Here is a 10,221-nt window from a genome sequence, read left to right as displayed (position 1 = left end):
GCAGAACGCTCATGATGATGGCAGAGTGGCTGAGTAGAAGAAATGAAGTGAGCAATTGCAAGATGAAATATTAAGAAGGAAAATAAAACTAAATGTCTAAATGTGAAGAAAGTTAAAGATAACCCCATTACGTCTCAACAGGAATTCTAAAATGGCTTTAAGTGATTTTGCTTTTATTGCATGCGTGCATGGTAGTAAAACAACGTTGCCTTTATATAGGCAACCTGCAGTTTTTGTAAAATAATTCTTGGGATTTTTAATTTCTCCGAGTCGATTGATTTGTGGAAATTGAGAAGTTTTATCCAGTAGGATGTATGAGTATGTGGTATCAGGAAAAGCGCTCCAAGTCAAAGTCGTTTGTGGAAATTAAGAAATCTTATCCTTGTGAGCTGCTTATGATCAAGAGAATGAGGATATGATCAAGATTCTAAATCATGTTTCTGCTCTTGTCACTTTTGTTTATAATTACGATTTGGGTAGAAAAGAACTGTTTGATGATGTAAAATTATTGCTCTCATCCATACACACAAAAAAAAAAAAAGACAATGAAAGAAAGTGTATTAATCTTTAATATTTAATGAAAATGAAGAGGAAAGAAAGTGGTGGAGAATGAGAGAGAGGAGAGAGAAAAGAAATGGTAAAATTTAAAAATTAAAGTTATTTTAGATATTTTAAATTAAAATAAGAATTAACAGGCTTTAAAAATTAAAGTTATTTGTTGTTTTGGTTATTAAATATTCTACAGTAAATATATGTAGGTGACCTACAAGGCTACAAAGTAAAAATGGGTTTACTCAATGGAAAGCGGTTTTCTGGGTAACGCTCACCTCCAAATCATTCTGTGTGGAAATTGGCTTAAATATATGTTCGTTTTATCTTGTGGCTGCGATGCATGAGTATGTGGTGTGGTGTTATCCGGAGAAGCAAGCACTCAAAGTCAAAGTCGTTTGTGGACTGAATGACTTGCCAGTGCAAGTCAAGTTCCACGGTGGGGCCGTCCCCGAAAATAAAATTGGCTTTTTGAGATCAACAGGACTTACGGGAACAAACGGGCAGAAGACCTGTGTGATAAGTAATTCGTTTTTAAAATTGGTTAGGATTTGAAAACAGTTTTTAAAAATTGAAATATATTTTAAAATAGAATTGTATTTTTGGTATTTCAATGTAGGCTTGATATATAATACTTGAAAACTATTTTTAATTTAAAAAATCATAAATACGTCTAATATATATATAGCATCTAAAAGTAAGGATATTTGTTTAGCTTAAATTACTGTCCAGTATGATTTTTTGCTACGTAATATCCTTACACAATTGTAAATTTATTTGGTTAATGTTGATTTCTCTGAACTACGTTTGAAAGATAATAATTGATAAACAAATAAAGATAATACAAAGTCTGCTAATTGTGTATTTATATCGAGTATCAAATGATCCACACGAAATTATAAAGAAAACTATCAATATATATATATTTCCGAAAATTTTTTTGAATGGTCACTTGGTTTACAACAAAATTGAATACGTATAAATTTTTTTTCAAGGTTCACATGGTTTAAAATGCATTGACTGTAAAAATAAGTATGTAATAAATTCACATGCTTTAAAAACATTTTGAGTGTGTATATATATAGGTGTTAGAATTTAATTTGGATACTAGTAAGCTAACAGAACTTTAAAAAAAAAAACTTTTTATTTAGTTATTTATTTAATCTTAATTTTGAACTAACAATTAGAATTTTATTAAAAAAACAGTTTTTGGATAAATTTAAGTCAAACGCCTTTTTTTAATGATTCCTTGCACTAACAAATACTCTCAGCGAAAAAAATTTATCTTCAAATTGCACATAATTATTGGAACAATTGATAACTAAATAACTAAAATTTAACATCTTTGAACCAGTGGCAGATCCTCCAGAGGTGCACTCTCTCAGTCACAACAATTATGCACCTATTCCACCACCTCTCAGATATAAAAATTACAATTACAAAGCGAAGATCTTAATTAGATAAAATTTAAAAACCCATAAAAATAATAGGATAGCGTAGTAAGAGATTTATTGAAGCTCATGATCGAGTCTGGATTCTACACCAAGTAACGCTAATTACATTCATTGCCTGCATCTCCTCTTCCTCCCATTAGTTTTCTGTTGCGGTCGAAAAGTCTTTTGGAGCCATTCATACTTTCTTCTGCTGAAGATGTGGCCAAGAACCAATCCGACTTTTGGCCCACTTGCATATCCAATCACAGTCTTCCACCCAAATGCGAATACAACAGATTCTGAATGTGGGTCTTCATCTGGTGGAGCCACAGGCCTTCACATTTTTTTTGGCGAAGGTTCTCCGCCCAATCCTGGATTTCCATCGAACGAACTAGTCTCAAATGTGTTGAATTGTTTCCCTCGTGGTATCGGTCCAATGACCAGGTTATCCGACACATCAAAGAATTCAAGTGACGTCAGCTCTCCAAATTGTTGAGGCATTTGTCCAGAGAGCTTGTTATTGGAGAGGTCCAATGACTCGAGCACAATTAGGTTACCCAAAGTTGATGAAAATGTGCCCTTGGAGATTGTTGTTGGAAAGGTTTAGAGTCCAAAGCCCCTTTAAATTAGCAGTTGATGTTGGAATCTGTTGTGTTTTAAGCCCTATCTATCAAGACTAAACCCACCCCAAGAACACTTAACTCACTGGTTATGATCAAGAACTAACCAAGGAGAAATCAACCTACTGAGATTCAAGAATAACAAAAGTTCAAGCACAAAAATACACACGGATTAAAGTGGTTCAGCACCAAATGAATGATGCCTACATCCACTGGAAACAAGCTCTGTGGTTTCACTTTATTGCTTTCAAGAGTTTACAGGGAACAATCACAAATGGAGATTACAAGTTTAGTTTAAACTCTCTCTCTCATTCCCTTCTTTCTTGCCCTCTCTCGATTTTCAGATGATCTCCAAAACCCAGAACTTCAGCTCTTTAAACAGATTCTGGGTTTTCCTCACTCAACGGCTTTTCCCGCTAAGCTGCAACAGAGTCACGTGCTTGCAACGTGCCTTCATTAAGCATGTTCAAAACGGCTTCTGGTTTAGTCGTTTCACAAGTAAAGGGTCTTGTTCAGCTCACGTGCCAAACATGTGAGCTACTTAAACAAAGAACGACAATATGGCTCATGTCGGTTTTTACTCAAATGCCTATCAGACGACAAGTCGTGCTGCTACAGACTCAACATATGACATGTCGAGACAATGTATTTAGTTCACATTTCACAGAATCTCTCCTACAAAACTGCTGTTGGAGAGAATAATTGCCGTGATCAAAATTAAAAGCTTCTCATACACCATCTCTGTGCCTTTGTTACTCATTGTCAGTGAGGAATCAGAATAACCATAGTCGGTGTACTTATCAAAAGCGTGAGAAAGTAGTCTTCCAAATATGTTTGCTTACATGCACTGATATTTTCCTATGGCGTTCCAATATTGGAAGTACTTTGATAGAAGATTACCCGTAAAGCTATTATCAGAGAGATCAATGATGCGCAGTTTGGGAAACTCAAAACCCCTTTTAGGTTCCTTCATTACACCATAAAATCTATTGAACTTCACGATGAGAACCTCTAAACCTGGAAGACTTCCCAACCAAGAAGGAAAGTTATCAGTGATTTAATTGTTACCAAGATTAAGAAATTTTAGCTCGGTACAGCTGGCTAGTGATTTAGGAACTCTCCCTTCCAACAAATTACTGCTTAATTCAATCATCGCCAGATTGGCCTCATTCATACATGTTTGAGGGATGCTCCCACGAAAGTTGTTACTCTGCAGTTTCAATACTGACAACTTAACACTGAAATTGCCCAAACATTCTGGAAACATGCCGCTGAAGTTATTGTAAGACAAATCAAGGGGTAAAGAGCTTTCAAGCTGCATATCCGTGGTGGAATTTCCCCTTTCAGCTGTTTGTTCGTAACTAGAGAGGAATAGATGGACACTGGTGATGGAACTGGCAGTGGTCCATGCAGCTTATTAAAGTATCCATTATAGACCATGGAAGAAGAGGCAGATCCTGCTCGAAGCCGTTCAATAGATTGTAAGAAAGGTTCAAATAATACAAACTATTTCGACTCACATTTAAAAACCATCGAGGTGCTTTGCCAGCTATCTTGTTGGAGGAACTCACTAAGATGGCATGGCCTGAATCCTATAGTATCGAATTTCTGAAAATTGGTATTGATGGAGGTTTTGGTTAGCAATGACAACTTGTTTAGCGAGAGAACTAATACTCCTAGACTTTTCATGTTTAAGAGCATGTTGATCAACTATGTCACTCAAGTCGTTGAAGGAAAGGTCAAGCTATTGAAGGTTCTTCAGTTCAAAGATACAGCCAGGATTTGAGCCTTTCAATCGATTTGAGCCAAAATACAGAGGCTGCAATTGGTTTAAGTTTCCCGATTTCGGATGGGATACGGCCAGTCAGTTGCTTATGCTCTAAGCATAGAGTCGATAGATTCTTGAGGTTCCCGATTTCGAATGGGATACAGCCAGTCAGTTGATTTTTCTCTAACCATAGAGTTGATATGTTCTCAAGGTTCTCCAACCAGTATGGAATCGGGCCCGTCAATTGGTTTCCACTCAATTTAATATATATAATATCGAAACATAACGATATCAATTTAGCTTAATTTAAGTATAATTTTTTCAAACGCAATATCCTTAAGACAATTGTAAATTTATTGTTAATGTTGATTTCTTTGAGCTATAATAATTGATAAACAAATAAAGATAATATAAATTCAGCCAATTGTATATTTAGATCGTGTATGTCAAATTATTCACGCAAAATATAAAGAAAAACTATCAATATATTTACCAAAAATTTTTGAATACTCACATAATTTACAAAAAATTAAATATGTATAAATTTTTTTGAATGTTCATATGGCTTAGAAGTGCGTTGAATATAGAAAGAAATCTACGTTAGAATCACATGGTGCTTTGAATATAGAAAGAAATCTATGTTAGAATCACATGGTTTAAAAATGTGTTGAATATAACAAAAATTATGTGTTAGAATTTAATTTGGATACTAGTAAGTGAAATACTTAAAAAATTACTTTTTATTTATTTATTTATTTTTAATTTTGAACTAACAATTAGAATTTTATTCAAAAACGGTTTCTGGATACAGTTAAGTCAAACGCGTTTTTTTAAAATTCTTGAATTCCTAGTTTTGTATTTAACAGTATCTAAATCCTATATCAAACGAGCCCCTAACTTCGCTCAGCAAAAGATATTCTCTTTGAATTTTACATAATTATTGGAAATTGATGAGCAAATAACTAAAATTCAACTTCAAACATATTTGAACCACGGGCAGATCCTCCAGAAGTGCACTCTCTCAACCACAACAAACAACCGAATTTTGCACATATTCCGCTACCTCTCAGAAAAAACAAAGTAAAATAAAAAATCATTTTTTATCGTAATGATTCTGTTTCTGTGCTAGTGCTTCAAATATCTTTGGTTTTATCTTATTTTATTGTAGTTTGGCGCCCCTAGCCCATATGATAATTGGTAAATCAACGCGCGAGCCAGATCTTGATTTCGCTCGATGCTTCAAAACTCAAAATCTTTATTCTATTTGCATTGTTAGAGAACTCTCCTTGAGGAAATTGATTTGTAATTTTGAGCGATTCTTTGACTGAATTCGAGGTTAATTCCCCAGAAAACAAGAGAAAGGAAATTATGAAAAGAAAAACGCAAAAAGTTCCCAGACCTGTGAGCTGATGCGAATTGCAAAGACCTCATCTGAGATTTTTCAAGGTCATGTATCGTTTCAAGTTAGTGCTACACTAATCCTTTTAGTGTAAATTGTGTTAATTTAAAGACATGATCATCCAATCAAATCAAGATAGTATTAAGGTAGTGAAGAGAAAAATAAAAAAGACAATGAGGAAGCAGCCAATCAATTCATATTTGCCTGTGCACTGTCCTGAAGGTAAAGTTGCCAAGAACAAATTATTAGCAACTTGCATTAAAAACATGCATATTAATAAGAGATTTATTATTAAACTTAGGAGATAAGGAAAAAGAAAATTAAAGCACATCATTCAGTGGCTACAGTATGTAGCTCCTTTTGAAAAAGGAAAAAGGAGAAAATAAACACTAATTACATTCATTGCCTAAGTCTCCCCATCCTCCTCCTCCTCCTCCTCCTTCCATTACTTTTCGATGGCAGGCGAAAAGTCTTGGCAAGCCATTCATACTTTCTTGTGCTGAAGATGTGGCCCACTACCACTCCTATTATTGTTCCACTTGCATATCCAATGAGAACTGTCTTCCAGCCAAATGCAAATAGAAATTCTGAGTGCGGAGCTCCTTTTGATGGTGAAGCCTCAGAGTTTTCTTCACAATTTTTTGACAAAGGTTGTCCACACAATCCGGGATTTCCATTGAACGAACCATTGTCAAATGTGAGGAATTGTTTTTCGTGGGGTATTGGTCCTGTGAGATGGTTATGCGACACGCTAAAGACTTCCAGTGTCGTCAGCTCTCCAAGTTGATGAGGAATTTGTCCTGAGAGCTTGTTATTAGAAAGGTCAAGTGACTCTAGCACTGTTAGGTTACTCAAAGACGATGGAATGTGACCTTCGAGATTGTTGTTGGAAAGGTTGAGAGTCCGAAGCCCCTTTAAATTGGCTATTGATGATGGAATCTCTCCCACAAAATTGTTGTTGGAGAGAATAACTGCTGTGATGAAATTTGAGACCTTCTCGAATACCATCTCTGTGCCTTCATTACTCAATGTTAGTGAGTAATCAAAAATGCCATTCTTCAGACTATCGACAATATAATAGTTAAATCCGATAAATTCAGGGGTTGATGTTTCATGCATATATGTGAGCTTGCTTGCATTGACATATTTCATGGAACTCCAACAATCGAAGTGCTTCGACGGAAGATTGCCTCCAAATCTGTTGTGAGAGAGATCAATGATGCGGAGCTTCGAAAAATCGAAAGATGTTCCAGGTTCCTTTATTTCTCCATGAAAGTTATTGGATTTCAAGACAAGAACCTCTAACTCTGGAAGAGTTCCCAGCCAGGAAGGGAAGACATCAGTGATTCGGTTATTCCTAAGATGGACAAATTTGAGCTTCACACAATTTGCCAGTGATTTCGGGATTCTCCCACGCAATGAATTGTTGCTTAAATCAATCATAGCCAGATTTGTTCGTTTCATGAAGGTCTGAGGAATGCTTCCCTGAAAGTTGTTACTTTGCAATTTTAATACTGACAACGCAACACTGAAATTGCCCAAACATTCAGGAAGCATGCCACTTAAGTTGTTGTAAGACAAATCAAGAGCATGAAGACCATTCAAACTGCATATTGATGGTGGAATTTCCCCGGTCAGCTGATTGTTTGAAATAAGATATGAAAAGATTGACGCTGATGGAATTGGGAGTGGTCCTTGCAACTTATTAAACCTAAGTCTAAATTATGCATTATAGACCATGGAAGAACACAGAGATTCTGCTCGAAGTCTACCAATAGATTGTAAGATAGGTTCAAATATTGAAAATTATTTGTACCTGCATTGAAGAGCCATTTGGGTATTTTTCCCGTTATCTTGTTACAGGAAAGATCCAGTGACATCAATTCGCCTTGGTTGTGCAAAAATGATGGGAATTCACTAAGGTTGCATGATCTCAATCCTATAACCGTAAATTTCTGCGTATTGGTACTAGAAGTGGTTCTAGTGAGCAGTGACAATTTATTTGACGAGAGAACTAATGTTTTAAGTTTTTGAAGCAAAGAAAGAACATGTTTAGATCCACTATGCCGCTGAGATTGTTGAAGGAAAGGTCAAGCCTTTCAAGATTCCTAAGCTCAAAGATAGAGCTTGGAATAGAGCCTTCCAATTGATTCGATGAAAGAAACAGTGACTGCAGTTGAGTTAGGTTCTCAATTTCAACTGGGATGTGACCACTCAGTTGATTAAACCCCAAGTTAAGAAAAGACAGTTTTTTTAGGTTCATCAACCAATATCGGATTGGACCAGTTAATTGGTTTTGACTCAAATCTAAATCAATAAGTTGTGTTAGGTTCATGAAAACGGACGGGATCTCACCAACTAAGTTGCTGCCAAAAATTTGCAATGACCTGAGTTGGGTAAGATTACCAAGTGAAGCCTGAAGTATACCAGAGATATTGAATGAACTAACATCTAGAATGATCAAAGAAGCAAGATTTCCAATGGAGGTAGGCAACTCATTTGAAAATCCATTGCCGGAAAGGTATAGATATTCGAGCTTGGTAAGGTTACCAAGTGAAGATGGAATCTTTCCCACAAAGGAGCATTCTCTAATATCCAAGTAAGATAACGATTGAAGATTTTCTATTGAATCTGGTATGTTACCCGAAAATCTCGTATATGAAAGTCTCAAATCTTCAAGGGGACTACTTTTCTGGAATTGTGGAAAATATCCGGTAAGATCAACATTGTACACCAGACCAAGGAATTGAAGGTTGGGTAACTGGAAAATGTCTTAGGAAAATTCACCTTGCAAACCGCATCCACTAAGAGACAAGATACGCAAAGAAGATAAATTTGCCAAAATATGAGGAACTGTTGAAGAAATGTCGACATTGATAAGATTAAGTGCTTTCAGGTTGGTTAAATTCTCAGCTAGATTTGCTAGACCTGGCTTTTGGAGCTTTAGATAAAAATTATCAAAATTACAAAATGATAGATCAAGGACCTCCAAATTGGAGAGCTCCAGCAACTCTGCTGGTATTTGACCAGAAAAATAAGACTGAGAGAGATTTAGATGGGTCAGCCTTGAAAAGTTTAAGATTTCAGAAGGGATTTCAGAGAAATTGAAGTTGTTATCGAAGAGACTAAGCCGTTGCAGATAGACAAGCTGAAAGAGACTGCTGGTAGATTTGATAGAACCATAGAGGCAACAGCTAGCAAGATCGAGCTCCACAACATGACCAGTGTCTTCATTGCATTTGACACCGTCCCATGAGCAGCAGTCCTTATTTTTTTCATCCAGATTCCATGATGCAACCTTGGGGTAAGCAGAAGGATCAGAGGAAGCAGTCTGATTAATGACAAGACTTTCCTTGAAATTCAACAAGGCAGAGCGCTCATGATCATGGCAGAGTGGCTGAATAGAAGAAATGAAGTGAGCAACTGCAAGATGAAATATTAAGAAGGAAAAATAAACTAAATGTCTAAATGTGAAGAAAGTTAAAGATAACCCCATCATGTCTCAACAGGAATTCTAAAATGACTTTAAGTTATTTTGCTTTTATTGCATGGTAGTAAAAGAGCGTTGCCTTTATATAGGCAACCTGCAGTTTTTGTAAAATAATTCTTGGTACTTTTAATTTCTCCGAGTCAATTGATTTGTGGAAATTGAGAACTTTTATCCTGATAGACAACCAAGGAGATCAGCTAGAGTTTCAAAGCCTAGCAGCAAGCTTGTGGACTTTGTTTGACCATGCAAACCATGCCCATGCAAGCCATGTAATTGATCTCCCACGTAACTCTTTCATGCGAGTTAGTTGGAATAAGAGCACGTGAGGAATTGATATTGGAGTAAAAGATTATGTCAAAGTTGTTGCTGAGAATCAAGTTAATTTATTTTCTGTTTTGTTTTTATCTAGCTGTTAATAAGGATTTGATTTGTCTGGATTTGAGCCAAGATTTTAGGCTACAAATCAGAAGTATCCTTTATGTTTATCTATATAAATAAGCAGCAACCATGACGAATAAAAGGGAAGGAAATTAGTCAAAACAAATACTGGTTGTTCATACCATAAATTGAACGAATATTAGGCATTGCTTTTCTGTATTTGATCGAGACCTATCATTGGTATCAGAGCAGGAGTTTTGCAATGTCTACCAACAAAGAGAGAATTGAACGTGTCGAAACCGAACTTGGCGGAATGCAGAATGAGATACAATGATTAGGTCAGGGAATGAATGACAAATTTCACCACCTGGAGGCCATGATCAGCAAGCTAGCTGAGACATTTGGCCAATCCCAAAGAGCCCCAAGCTGGCACGATCAAACAGGCACTTCACGAACAGGTCAAGGAGAGAGTGCAGGGGAACGACAGTCGATTCCTCCACGAGTTGCCAAACTTGATTTTCCCAAATATTCAGGAGATGACCCTACGAAGTGGGTCAACCGTGTCACGCAATTTTTTGATTATC

General features: G+C 36.2%; 2 protein-coding genes across 2 annotated transcripts in view; both read right to left on the bottom strand.

Annotated features, from left to right (window-relative positions):
• The window catches only part of LOC18052050 (receptor-like protein 9DC3), a 5,551-nt gene extending 3,068 nt beyond the window's left edge, over nucleotides 1-2,483 (bottom strand). The window contains exon 1 of the mRNA XM_006447717.2: nucleotides 2,424-2,483. Coding sequence (XP_006447780.2) covers nucleotides 2,424-2,483 — 60 coding nt within the window. The remainder of the gene's footprint in view (nucleotides 1-2,423) is intronic.
• A 3,685-nt stretch (nucleotides 2,484-6,168) lies between these two features.
• On the bottom strand, nucleotides 6,169-9,844 carry LOC18052049 (receptor-like protein 9DC3). Its single transcript, XM_024190875.1, has 4 exons — nucleotides 9,820-9,844; nucleotides 8,624-9,192; nucleotides 7,818-8,530; nucleotides 6,169-7,486 (listed from the first exon to the last, which is right to left on the bottom strand). Exons 1-4 carry the CDS (start codon nucleotides 9,842-9,844, stop codon nucleotides 6,169-6,171), a joined length of 2,625 nt encoding a protein of 874 aa, XP_024046643.1.
• Nucleotides 9,845-10,221: the final 377 nt, after the last annotated feature.

The sequence above is a fragment of the Citrus clementina genome, unplaced genomic scaffold (assembly GCF_000493195.1).
Source record: "Citrus clementina cultivar Clemenules unplaced genomic scaffold, Citrus_clementina_v1.0 scaffold_2, whole genome shotgun sequence".
NCBI lineage: Eukaryota > Viridiplantae > Streptophyta > Magnoliopsida > Sapindales > Rutaceae > Citrus > Citrus x clementina.
This window is presented reverse-complemented; position numbering and strand designations above follow the sequence as displayed.

Excerpts from the sequence above, each read along its gene's own strand:
- LOC18052049 (XM_024190875.1), bottom strand. The coding sequence starts at position 9,844 with ATGCCTAATATTCGTTCAATTTATG. Across the intron at positions 9,193-9,819 it reads TAATATTCGTTCAATTTATG|TTGCTCACTTCATTTCTTCT; the intron begins GTATGAACAACC and ends TTCATCTTGCAG. Across the intron at positions 8,531-8,623 it reads ATGTCGACATTTCTTCAACA|TTACCCAACCTTCAATTCCT; the intron begins GTTCCTCATATT and ends GACATTTTCCAG.